Source organism: Rutidosis leptorrhynchoides, chromosome 5, assembly GCF_046630445.1.
Source record: "Rutidosis leptorrhynchoides isolate AG116_Rl617_1_P2 chromosome 5, CSIRO_AGI_Rlap_v1, whole genome shotgun sequence".
Taxonomy (NCBI): domain Eukaryota; kingdom Viridiplantae; phylum Streptophyta; class Magnoliopsida; order Asterales; family Asteraceae; genus Rutidosis; species Rutidosis leptorrhynchoides.
Window position 1 is genome coordinate 445,376,944 of NC_092337.1, and position 14,165 is coordinate 445,391,108.

Genomic DNA, 14,165 nt, shown 5'->3' on the forward strand with positions numbered 1-14,165 from the left:
ACCTTATGGCTTTGCAGCTATAAATACACCAACCAGAAACTGAATGAGCAGAGAGATTTCATACCTGGAAATTTTGGTTGATTCCCGGTTCAAATAAGAGTCTAAAGCTCCAAGTTCTTGTAATATTCTCCCTGTTATTCAGCAAAAAAGAAACCTCAATTCTCAATACCATTATACAAATTACTGTACAACTTTTTAAACTCTAAGGCAGAGTGCCCTGTTTTTCCCCTGTTTCTAATTGTTCTTTTGATCATTCTTTAAGAAAATTGTTCATCATGCAAGAAAGCAATTCTTACAATGACATAGGATCTTCTCTTTCCAATCTAATTTTGAATGGGGTAAACAGTAGAAACACCTTAGATTCAATCTTTACTCACTCCTCACCATCCGTTACTTCTAACACCATTCGTCAACCGTTAGGCTCTTCAGTTTACTTAAAGCAGAGAGATTTACTTCAAAGATTCTCCGAACAAAACATGGGAAAAACCAAGGTGTCAAATTTAACTGTAAAAAGTGAGACTGGGTTCTCAAGGTTTTCGGATTATTGTATTAATCCTTATAAGAAGAAGCTTTATAGGGGAGTTAGGCAAAGGCATTGGGGTAAATGGGTGGCAGAGATCAGACTACCTCAGGATAAAATGAGGGTTTGGTTAGGGACTTATGAAACTGCTGAGGCTGCAGCTTATGCGTATGATCGTGCCGCTTATAAGCTTCGTGGTGAATACGCACGGTTGAATTTCCCGAACTTACAGGACACGTGTCAGTTAGGGTTAATTGGAGATGCAAAAAGGTTGAAAGCTCTTAAAAATGCTGTTGATGCCAAGATTCAAGCAATATGTCAGAAACTGAAAAGAGAGACAGTTAATAAGAAGAAGAACAAGAACAAGAAGAGTGAGAGTGGAATTCAAAGTGTTGATTGTGATGATAAAAGGGAAAAAATTATAAAAACTGAATGTTGTTCATCAATATCGTGTGTTAGAAACGATGTGATGTCATCACCAAGTGCATCAGACTTTGAAGTATGTTCGCTTGCTCGTTTGCCTTCATATGATCCAGATTTAATTTGGGAGGTTTTAGCAAATTGAGATAATAGTTGTAGCTTAGGCCTTAATGTGATGTAAAGCATGCACTAATTTTGGGTACCATTTGCCTATTTTAAGCATAAATAACGCGGATTTCATGTTGACCTAATGTTAGTAGATATTTTATTTTTATTTTTATTTTATAGTATATGTTAGAGACATTTGATTTCATGTGTGTATGCTTAATGCTATACTTAGGATGCTAACTTATAATTATCATATTAACTACACAGCTTAGTTTTGTTTAAATGGTCCAATACGTTTTATGCGACACAACTGTTAGTTTGATGAAGGTTACTTGTGGTGTTAAATTATCTTCACAAAATTTACATGCTTAACCTCTAAAAGTAAAGAAGAAGCATAGTGCACAAAGAGCCTCAAAGGTAAGAAAAATGTATGTGCACAGATGGCCTTCAAACAGAAGGTTGATTTATGTGTGCGCGCGCACATGTGTTATAGTTCACCCTTAGCCCGAACCTAAGTAAATCGGGGGGTTGGATCCCTTAAAACATACTAACAAATATTTGAGAACAGGTAGGTCATTGAGAAAATGGGAAATGCTAGGCCACACATATCAAGTTATCCTTTATTATACCCTCGAATATGCGGAAATAATATATGATATGACACTGTGGTCCTAATCGTTTATAGCAATGTCAAACACCTACACAACGGACCATTTGGATTTTAAATTGTCCATTACTTGTAAATGCCGACACATTCCAGCTGGTTATCGATGGAAAAATTATCACACAGACTTCACTTTCTAGCTAAGCCTAAATCAGGCAGCACGTCGCATAAAAATTGGGCTAAGAATATACGGAAAGTGTGAGCCTCTACCATGTAAATAATGAAAATCTATATCAAATACACGACGTGAAGAAGTAAGAACGGCCATAAACTAAAATTTAGATTCTACCATAATTTATAACCTTTCAACTACTAAATTCACATCCTTCACATGTATGAGATGCTTTATTATCATGATTACGATGGGTCAAACAGGTAGAAACAATCTCAAGGTACAATAATTTCAGTGTATGCAACCTCCTAAAGTGCTTATTTCACATAAATAGTTTTCTACAGACGAATAAATGTATTAGCAACGTGCCAGTAGTTTTTAGATCATAATTATATCCATATACATAAATACATACATATACATATATACATATATACATATAAATCAAAACATACTCCGCATATAACAAGCAATAGTATATTAGTACCATTTTCATGTAGTTAAACTCAGAAACTTCAAAAATTCATAATTGAATTACTGAACTCTGGTGTATACATGCGATTGGACACATGGTCGTACTTAGTATTTCATATAAGCTATAGTTAGGGTTCATAGTGATAAGTACAGTCTAATTGATACTCCGTATTATACGTACCTACTGTGCTATATTACATAATGAGTAATATCAATGGCGCAACCTGATATCCTCCACCAATAACCTGCCGCCTGAAAAAAAAAAGCAGAATCGCGTAGGTGATGGAATCGGGAACCTGGTGTTATGCGATCAAATTGGTGCAAAGAATTGGGCCACAAGTTCGTTGATAATTGGGCCGAGCCTCGGTAACAAAGACCTTGTGGTGTATAGTACTCCGTAGTAGCTGAATTTGAAAGCCCAATACCTATTAAAACATGAAACTCATTCCCCTAGTTATTTGGAGTTGTACACCTCATATTTTTTCTAACCACAAGTTATTTATTATTAATTTTTTTTTTTTTTTGGACAGCAGGATCACTCAGTAGGACTTAATCACCTACGCGTTCATCTCCTACACAGTTATACACGCCTCCAACTGCGTACTCAGGACGAAGCCCGCACCAATCCCATACAGGGCATGGACGGTAAAACTCTCATCCCTTTACCCCCAACGCGATGTAGGAAAGGTGTCATGAGTGGACCTTTCATAGCATGGATGAAAGTTAATATGTAGTCAACGAGGGTCGAACTCCTGATCTTCTTCAAAAGAGGTAGACCATCAACCTTTGGGTCACATCACAACTTCTTTATTTATTATTTATTAGAGTATTTAAAATCAAGACACTATAAGAGAATTATAAAGGAGATACAACTCATAAGTTTCAGTTATATAATATCATAAGTTCCAGTTAGAAACATAATGACCTATAAATCTAAAAAAAAAACACATAAGAATAAATTCTGATACAATCAAAGATATTACTCTCTACATTTCTTCAAAAACTTATCATTGATGCAAGAACAATTTCTCAATCACCAAAGCATCTAAAACTGAACTTGCGGTGTTTGTACGTCAACTTATTTCCTTCCTCAATTCAGCTCAAAATTTCATGCCAAGAAGATAAAAGAAGGAGGTCGAACATCCATCCAAGTAAACGTCGACCGCCACATTTGACTAGGTATCGAGCAATTGAAGAAGACGTGCAAATTTCAACACCGAGATTGCAACAAACTTTTATAACTTTAGTATACCAATTGATCTAAATTTAAAGTTATATAATTCAATTTCTAGTTTAAATATTATGAAGTATTAGGTTGGAATTATAACTTAAGATGTCAAAAGTGACGAAACATCTAAAAGGGACATCGAGCATAAAATTTAGTACTGTACTAATTTTTTTATTCGTCAAAATAAAAATACCGGAGAAAAGACAAAATAATACAAGAATCAAGAACTCAAATAGAAGGAAAATGACAAAACGAAGGTCTAGAAACTCCACCATGCGGTCGATAACACTGGATTAAAATAAAATAAAAATAAAAAAGAAAAAGAAAAAGGAAAATAAAAAGAAAACCTTAAAGTAGAAAGAGAGAGAGGTCAAATACAACGTACTTGCCACTAAAATCCAACCCGTCTTTTAACTTATCCTATTAGCCAATAGGATCGCTTTGTTCATACACCATTTTTATGTATAAACAACTTCAACCCCTATATTTATTCTCTTTTGTCCCTTTTCTTCTTTATTTTTGCTTTTTGTAGGTTAATACTTATCCGTTTCATCTAATTTTTTTTTATATATAATTCATCTAACCCCATGATTAATGATGTACATTATTAACCCTAAACAAATGAAGAAAATTTCATGATCTAAAGAAACAACTATGAAAAAAGGCATTCATAATATATTGTAATATGGAAAATATTTAGCACACTAACATAAAGGATGAACTTTAAATTTCATACTCGATACCTTATTGTTAACGATACATGAACTAGAACATTATTATGTATGATTAGAGAGAGATAATTCAGAAAATAAAGTCTTGTATACATTGAAGGAATTCCTACTTGCTAAATCTCGAATAATAACTCTAGTTGGATAAAAACATTAGCCATTATATACATTTTATAAGTGATTCAAATTTAATAGTTTTGATTACCCCATAATGTTTTAAATTTTAAAAATCTCGATGAAATGTAAAGTTCAAATGTATTACTTTTGGTATCACATAAAAGGCTCTTTAATTATCTCCCATTTAAATTTTGAGCACAAAAGTATAATGACAACAAACATCTGTATTATTCTCTTTACAAGGTTTTGCAAAATATAGCTTTAATAAAAAGAGACAAAACAATACCAATATCCGAATCTAAAATGGATAAACTTTGCCTATTTAAGAGTATATAGCTCATTATTTCTTAGTGATGTGTCTTTCCATGTATAGTAACTTCATAAAATGTGTAAACTTAAACATTATTAATGTTATTATCACATTATTTGTGACAACTTGTATCACCTGAATGAGAAACTGCAAGTTTAAAATTTCATACTCTGAATCAACTTTAACTAACTTGTGAACTTGTTAAGTAGCCATAATTAAATTATGTTTTGAAAACTAGTTAGAACTTTTCTGTACTCTTAGATATGAGTATAAGAGTGATCCCAACCAAGACAGATTTCTTCCCAAGGACTAGCTGTCATATAAGCGCCACATTAGCATTTTCTTTCTAGAACCAACACATAACTAAACACTACCAACAATGACATACTTCCTCAAAAAAATTGAAACCTACTATTAATTAAATATTGTATGGTACAAATAATAAAACAAAATGTACAAGTTATTTTAGCATTTCATCCGTCCAGCAATATGACTCAGGAAGACATAGAAGAAGGCGATGAACAGAGCGGTGGCCTAGGCGGATGGCTGGGCGCAGCACTGCCATCGGCGCCCAGGTGAGCGGACTTGTGGACGGATTGGAAGATCGAACCGTTAAGAGTGCTCTAACTATTTAAAATTTACATTTCACGGGTATTGTAAATTTGTAATTATGTTCACATTACCTCTATCGTACTGAAAGGGACTAAAGAGACAACTAGAAGAAGTATAGGGGTTAAAAGGATAATACGAATAATTAAATTAAATTAAAATTAAAAATCACATGAAAGTGGTGAAGTGAGAGATGTGGATGAGAAAAGAACTAAAAACCAATTAAGGAGCACATACACTCCTCATACACACAAACCCCCAATTGGTGATTTATAAATGATTATTCCCTCTCGAAAATCTCAACGAATCAAATTTACTTTCTTCTTTTTTAACTTTTCTTTTTAGTATTATATATTTTTGTTCAATTCATAGTGATTAAATTCTGTTGACGGATTGTTCCACGGCCGTTGTTATTCGATCATAATTTAATTTTCACGATGGTGATCACCGGAAAAGATGACGTAACTGATTCGTCGGTCTATGATTACATTAGGAAACATCATAAGCACGAGGTTAAAGACAATCAGTGTACTTCATCTCTTGTTAAACACATCAAAGCGCCAGTTCATCTTGTAAGACTTCATACCTATACATATACATATATGCGTTTGTATTATTGTTATGTTTAGTGGATCTGAGCTACAGTTTGTTGTAATTTGGAGTTATATGAATGCATGCTTTGATTAAATGGAGTATTGTTGGTGTTCTTATGTTTACTGATTAAATTGGGCATCTAATTGATTAGGTTTACATGTTAGTTGTATACAATTTAATTTATATGTATATATCACTATATGTATACTATATATTTGTTGCATTGTTAGATGATTTTTTTTAATGTTTAAATGAAAAGGTTATGTTTAGAACTAGTAACCATTATTTTGATATTTCAATTGTATCAATTTGATACTTAATGTTCTATTAATGATTATGATTATGATTATGTATTTAATTGTATTAGTGTCATTAAATGGAGTAACACCTTAGGAAAATGACATGTAAGGTATGCTAAACTCACACATTTTTTACACAATAGGAGAGATGTCATGTTCATAATAATTAATTAATGCATAAAACTTATTTGCAAAGATTTTTTTAGTAAAAGTTTTTATTCCGGAAATAAGTTTTACAAAACTCAAAATCAGTTTGAAAGAAATAAATGAGTAGGAGAGAAATGATAATTCCGTACCGAATATTGTCTTAACCAAGTGATTTACTAAAACCACTCGACTCCAAAGGGAAAAAGGTATTGAAAAGCTTTTTGCGATTGTAATTCGTTAGAGGCTTTAAGTGCAAGACCTTATCAAACATAACGTGTTTGAGTCATAAGCAACGCATACCGCTAGAACCCTACAGTTAAGCGTGTTTAGGTAAGATTAGTGAAGCGGACAATATTGTACGTGTCGTGATAGGCAGGGGCGGAGTATTACTAGGACAGGGCGGTGCACCCACCCCAGCTGGATTTAAAAAAAAAATACACTAAAAGAATTTAATAAAAAGTAAGGTTTTTATTAGTGTTTGCCCATGAAAAAGTTAATAAATTTGTGCACCTCCCATCTGTGATTGGATTCAAGTTCCGCTACTGGTGATATGTGAGAATTATATTAAACGTTTTAGCTTGTCACAAGTGCTATATAATTGGCCTATAAAGAATGCATAGGAAATTGTATTTGTATCATATATGTTGTATTATTTAAAGTTCTGAAATAATGAAGGTACTAGAAAAATTTAAAAGTAATAAAAAATGGCCGAAATATGCCAAAATTGTTATAGGATAAATGGGGGGTTGTATGAACAGGACAAATTATTTGGAGGTGCATCTGTGACAATAAAGTCACTCCATCTGGTCCCCCTCCTGGTCTATAAGACAGAGACATATCAAAATGCCCATTTAATTTTATGCTTCCAAATGCCACTGCATTCATAAATAAGGTTAGTTGGCATAGTTTTATTTGGAATTGTATACCGATTGTACCAAAACCTTAGTCTTTTAACATCTTGGAAGAGTGATATTATTTTCTTATCTGCATATAATTGAGTAAAGTCTGATATATGTTGATTGAGTTACATATTGGAATGAAAGGAGTGTTATGAATGATTTTGTAAATTTTTAGGTTAGATTTTGAATGAGAAGTGTATCTACTTTTTCTATGAATGGATATGATACCAGATTATGCTAGGGGTACTGGATTTAGAATTTGTATTTTCAAGTATAAGCAAATGAACAATTTTAGACCAGGCAAAAAGATATTTATACAGTTCCAGTGTCTCACATTAACGAAAATAACTAGGAACTAGGAATTTGCTACCATGGATTTGTATTTGAACATGTAAATTGTATGGTCATGTTCCTAAATGGCCCTTTTGATGTCTAAATACCTAATAAACCATGTAAAGTTAATGTCCCTCGGTATCAATTTAGGAATTTGTCTCATGTTCCATCGTTGTTTCATCAAAAATCGCATTGTATATTACTCCTTTTTTAGAAAAACATACCACCATTTTTAAGAAGACAAACCACTATTTCTGGAAAAAAAAACTGCATTTTTCACTACAGCAAATGGGATATTTGCTTGCTAACCAAGCTCAACAGCAACAAAGGTGTCGACTTTTTAAAGGAAAAAAAAAATTAAGCAAAAGCATATTTGAAAAACTATAAAGATGGGCTCATTAAATCAATAATTTTAGTGAAAACTTGAAAAACCTTGGCACTGTATGATACTAATAATTGGAACTGGAATATATTCTAATTTCTAAATGTTTTACTTGTTTTTTTAAAGGTATGGTCTTTGGTGAGGAGGTTTGATCAACCACAAAAATACAAACCGTTTGTGAGTGGATGTAATGTGCAAGGTGACCTTGAAATTGGTAGTGTCAGAGAAGTAAATGTTCGATCTGGGCTTCCTGCAACCACAAGTACAGAGCGACTCGAACTTTTCAATGAAGAAGAACATATATTAGGCATGAGAATAGTTGGTGGTGATCACAGGCTGCGTGTAAGTCTTATACCCTAACCAAACACTCACAATTATTCATTATTCATTTAAAATTATCGCTTATCTCTTGAATTTGACAGAATTACTCTTCAATCATCACGCTTCATCCAGAGATTATTGATGCGAGGCCAGGGACTTTGGTGATTGAATCGTTTGTGGTGGATGTGCCTGATGGTAACACGAAAGATGAGACATGTTACTTTGTGGAAGCACTCATTAAATGCAACCTTAAATCGTTGGCTGATGTGTCAGAGCGTTTGGCTGTGCAAGACCGAACCGAATCTATAGTTGGAGTGTGATTTAGTTGAATTAGAGAATAGTTGTAGACTGAACAATCTTCATTTTCACACTTTTGTGCATAGCATTAGGGACTTTCTTCATAAATGGATAAAAACTATGATTGTGCTTCGTATATCCTATTCGTCTTTGTGAACAGTATGTTTGATTCTCATTGTCTGTCTCATTTTTGCTCTGAAGGAAAACAGTGGGGGCTGTTAAGAAACTGTATTCTTTGTGAATATGAATAATTAAAAGAATTTTATATAACAAATCCTTTATAGTTGTTGTTAACACGCAAAACTGTGTTATATAATTAAATTATTGTCGCACTAAAATAAATGATTGAAGACATAGAGTCACTAAGCATATATTGAGTTGGTGAGATCTCGGGTAATTGGAGACAAAAGATTCATATCCGATATGTATAATAATACTTTTGTGCATGCTAACTAGAGGTTAACTAGAAGGTTTTAATGGGAAGTTTTGAAAGATTTCTTTAGAGTTGGAGATCTTTAAAGTGCAAGGCTAAAGTTCATCTATCAAATGGTCTTTGTGTGTTAGTTAGTGGTAGCTATTAGTTTGTATTATGTAAGTAGTAGTTGTTAGCTTTAGTGCTTTACCTAAAAAAAATGACTTTTTATAACGTGATCATATTTGTTCACAAAAAATCATATCCTTGTCCACGTTCCCGTATTTGGGCCAAAACAATAACAATTTATACCGATGCCCATGTGTTCACTTATTTTTTTTGGAAAAGAAAACAAAATAAAATAGGGATCCATCATCCATGTGTTCATGTTATGGATGTTTCAGCTCTTCAATTATTTCTAAAATTAAAAATAAAAAAAAATAAAAAAATTGTTTGTTAGTGTTTATACTTATTCCCGGCTAGCGGTTACAAGTATAGGTACGGTGTTTCGTTCAGCGATGTGCGTTGTGGGTTGACTTGTCGCTCTCGGGATGAAATCCCTGCAGACGCGGATCGAGTATAGAAACTGTAAGGTGGCTTAAGTTGTCCTCCGGATCCAAACTGTGAGTTGGTCCGTCTAGCGTGTTGTATGCTCTTGAATTATAGAGAGAGAAAGTATCGTGTGAGTTCTCAGTCAATTGTCTGTGTCAAGTGTTGCCTCAAGTGTCCTATTTATAGGTATCAGGGCTTCGCATTGGTCAGTAGAATTAACCGACTTAGTCCAACCATACTGATGTGACATTCGTGCTACCCACGCGCTTTGTTCTTCAGATATAAAGGGCTTATGCACTATAGGCGGCCTGAAGGGCTTACGTTGTACGCTGAATGGCTTTACTTATTTTATTAACTATTTTCATGACAGATAACGTTGGCCGGATACATTTGAAGATATTCTCTTCCGAACATACTTTTTTCTTCCTGATGGACCATCTGTCCTTCACCATGTGTGCAGACCATACGGAGCACCATTAGTTACGAAGATACTAGTTTTTGTTTTTATCTATTATATATTGAAGTTCATTTAATTATAGGTTACTTTAGAAATTGTTTTAACCCAATTCCCAACAATCAAGTGATTTGAAGCAAAAACAATTTCTATATAATAAATCAAAAATTGATAATTCAAACAAGCGAATTAAGATATGAAAAAAAATATATATATTTGCAGACATCTTCACTAAAATATTTCCAACCTTTCTGCATTTTTAGGTTTTTATAATTCGATCCAAAATGTCGTAACGATCAAAACATTCCTTGTAACTTTTCCGACGATATTTTCTGATTTTACGGGCAAAAGATGGATTGTAATTGTGTTTCTGTTGAGAACGATTTTTTTGATGATTATAAGGCTACTAGACTTTTTAATTTGAAGTTCTAATGAAGAATTCGAGTTTTGGCCAAAATAGCAGAAACTGTAGCAAAATAGATATGAAGATGATGATTTTAAACACGAATATTGAAGATAGAAAATGAAAATTAAAACAAAGAAGGTTGAAATTTTAGAAGATTGAAATTTTGGGATGATGACGAGGATAGGTGAATGGTGATAGAAACATGAAGGAATAGACAAAAAGACGGAATTACTCTCATGTGCATTGCGCATGATTCTACTTAACAAAGAAATATTTACGATCGTTAGTGTCAAAGTCATCCGTAAAACTAATTGATAAATTGTGACGATCGCTCCAAATCCATATGGACGAACACGTCATTCATCGATTTCATTGCGAGGTATTTGACCTCTATATGATACGTTTTGTAAACATTGCATTCTTTTGAAAAGGCACACCATAAATGAATATTTAAATCAAAGGTTTTCGACATCTGCTAATTTCTACATATAGACAATCACCGTAAATAATAGTTTACAATAGTAATTCCGTTGACAATGCAGTTAAAATAAGATACATGGTGATGATTTGGTGAATGCAACGTTTCCTTGATAAATATGCCATGTACGACTCCATGCACATAGCTTGTCTAACATATAAGCAAACAGCGGAAGACTTCTAGGGAACCTGAGAATAAACATGCTAACAAGTGTCAACACAAAGGTTGGTGAGTTCATAGTTTTAGTGTTTCGCATAATCTGTATATAAAGGTGGATCACAAGATTTCAGTTGTTTCATCCAGAAACGTTTATCAAAATATTCTACGAAATTGAGCACCCTGGTAACTAAACTTAACGTATATATAATTTGTACCCTTTGTATAATCATCTTAATAATGCACGCAAACCAACGTGTACGCTTCTCAAATAGCATACGTCTGTTAAAAGGCTAGTGCTCTAGCTCGGACGGGGATATCAAGTCCTATGGATCCATATACTACTACTCGCTGTAACGACCCGGAAATTTCCGACCAAATTTAAACTTTAAACTCTATATGTTTCCGACACGATAAGCAAAAACCCTAATTTTGAGTCTAGAAAGTTTGAAATCTATATCCGGTTAATCAGTTACCCTTTGACCATGCCCGACGATTCACGAACAATTGGATGTAATTAGGTATGTATATAAATAAATAAATATAAATAATAAATAAATATAAATTAAACATTAAAAATTAAATGTGTAAAATAAAACATAAAATCAATTGTAATAATATTTTTTTTAGTTTATCTACTTTTATTATTATGAGTATTTTTATATGTAATATTATTAGTAGTAATTCCATTTCTATAATTAATCATAAGTATTATAAATACAAATTTTTTTTTTATTAATTGAAATTATTATAAATATTCACTAGATATTTGAACACAGCTATAAACATAAAAGATATATAATATATATATATATACACCGATATATATATGGATAAATACATTGAGTAAATTATATAACTTAAACAAATATGCATTAATTATATATTGTTATATTATACGAATTTTTTTCCAAAGGGCCAAAAATCTGTGTCATGTCTTTCTCCATTCTGTAGCTGATTGATTGATAGTACAAATTTATAACAGTATTTAAACAAACAAGTGATCCAAAGTTTGTTACAAATCCCTTTCTTCTTTTTGTAATTTTCTTAATGGAATTTCCTGTCAAACATTCAATCGTGTATAAAACAAACAAATGTTTTACTTTATGAATGAATTCACTCAGCCTTACACTCTTATATTACTTCTTAATCTCCACCTCAATGTGTTCTTCTTCTTCCTACAATTAAACACCTTCACCACCATAAACCCGCAACCATCACTTACCACCGGCTGCCACCACCACCGAACACCCATCACCACTCCAGCTCATAAGAAAACCGATCTTCAAACCACCTTCCTGACACCAATACCATCGTGAGCTATCAACAAGAACAAGCCCTCAACCATCTCAATATCTATCTTCCTTAAACTTTCTATAACTATTGTAAATTGCTATACTGCTAGTACTTGTTCTGTGTTCTACTTTGATCAAACCCACATACACCCATCTATTTTCCTGTTTTGCTTCCATTCGCAAATCACAACACCTTTGTCATCACCCTATAATCTCTCTTTCTCTTCCTTTCGTATTCAATTAAAAAGCACCACCATGAACCACCTAAATCCCATGTAAACTACTGCTAATTTCGAGCCTGTGTTCGTTGGATTGTACGATCGAAACCAATGAAATCCGATTACTTCTAGTTTCTGTTTCTATTGGAACTAAGAATAATACCACATCCATCTTCCTCTCTCTCTATCGTCCCTCTCTCTCTCTCCTGTGATTGTTGAAAACCGTCACAACCCACCATTGTAAACCCACCATAAACCACAACAAACAATCACGGATTGCTGCTACTGTTTTAGCCAACGAAAACCAAAACAACAAACCACCCAAAAACCCTCATCTCCTGTTCCAGTTTCGAGTTAGTAACCAACCACTTCAACCATCAACGAACCATAGCTGCTGTTAAGTTGCATACGTTTTCTACTTCTGTCACCATAAACCATTATCTCCAATCATCTCTCTCTTTTCCTTTCTCTCTCTCAAACCATCAAATTGCTATACGTTTCTTTTTCTGTTTCGCTTCTCAAACTACACGAATGCTGCTACAGTCCGTCGAAAACCATTTATAAACCTTCGATAACCAGTACTTCTATTTATGATTTCCTATACGCTACCGCCATATTTCTTCTTATTTCTGCTCGAAGAACTTCACAACCATGGAGAGCTGCTGCTATACCTGTTTTCCCTTCTGATCTGCTACTCCCAACGGTTGGGTTTTATTTTTCTGGTTAAATCAACATCTCGATGCATATTATAAAGTGACGAGTGTGATGATAAACACGTGATGATAAAGTGATTTAGGATAACGATGTACAGCTGTAAAGATCAAACCTGTCGATTATTCTGATTAAAAGCAAGTCACGGTGGTATGAATTAAACAACAGATATTTTTATAACCTAGTGGATTTATGGACTTTAGAAAATACGGACCGTATAAAAAAAGAAAATATATATATTGGTTGGGCCGAGACCCAATTTTGTTGTTGGGCCGTGAAAATATAAAACAAGAAAGACGGGTTATGTAATTAAGGGTCTGTGTATAATCAGATAAAACGCATCAGATGAATGGTGAGGGTGTTGGTGTGGATACGAGAGGTCCCGAGTTCAAGCCCTGCTCGGGGCATTTTTTTTTTAGAAAGGCTTTTTGAAGGTATTTTCCTTTACAAAAATTATTATTATTGTTATTATTGTTATAATGGTTATTATTATAATTATTAACGTTACTACCAATATGATTTTGATTATTATTATTATTATTATTATTGTTGTTATTATAATTAAAATAACTTAATATTATTACTAAAGTTAATAACATGATTTTATTATCATTACTAAAAGAAAATATATTATTATCATTGTTATTACTAGTAAGACCAATTTTTTTTTTATCATTATTATGAAAATTTAACATTTTTATTAAAAGTATCTGTTTTATTAAAAATTAATATTGTTATAACATTCATTAAATTATGTATTACATATATAATATAATCTATTATAAGTATTAATAAAAAAAAAATATATATATATAAAGGTATTAATCATAATACGTTATACATTATAAAATAAATATATATACTTAGTCGAGCGGTATTATGTGTATAAATAAATTAAGATATAATAAATAAAGTTGTTCG

General features: G+C 32.8%; 2 protein-coding genes across 2 annotated transcripts; both read left to right on the top strand.

The window, feature by feature from the left end:
* Positions 1-269: 269 nt before the first annotated feature.
* On the top strand, positions 270-1,194 carry LOC139850478 (ethylene-responsive transcription factor ERF061-like). The gene has a single exon (XM_071840051.1). It carries the CDS (start codon positions 276-278, stop codon positions 1,083-1,085), a length of 810 nt encoding a protein of 269 aa, XP_071696152.1. The 5' UTR covers positions 270-275; the 3' UTR covers positions 1,086-1,194.
* A 4,302-nt stretch (positions 1,195-5,496) lies between these two features.
* Positions 5,497-8,698, top strand: LOC139847135 (abscisic acid receptor PYL8-like). The gene is made up of 3 exons (XM_071836752.1): positions 5,497-5,862; positions 8,071-8,286; positions 8,367-8,698. The coding sequence occupies exons 1-3, from the start codon at positions 5,728-5,730 to the stop codon at positions 8,583-8,585; spliced, it is 570 nt and encodes a 189-aa protein (XP_071692853.1). The 5' UTR covers positions 5,497-5,727; the 3' UTR covers positions 8,586-8,698.
* Positions 8,699-14,165: the final 5,467 nt, after the last annotated feature.

Bases quoted from the DNA above. Each gene is read 5' to 3' on its own strand.
- LOC139847135 (XM_071836752.1), top strand. From the start codon at position 5,728: ATGGTGATCACCGGAAAAGATGACGTAACTGATTCGTCGGTCTATGAT. The intron at 5,863-8,070 runs GTAAGACTTCAT...GTTTTTTTAAAG, and splicing joins TCAAAGCGCCAGTTCATCTT to GTATGGTCTTTGGTGAGGAG. The intron at 8,287-8,366 runs GTAAGTCTTATA...TGAATTTGACAG, and splicing joins GTGGTGATCACAGGCTGCGT to AATTACTCTTCAATCATCAC.
- LOC139850478 (XM_071840051.1), top strand. From the start codon at position 276: ATGCAAGAAAGCAATTCTTACAATGACATAGGATCTTCTCTTTCCAAT.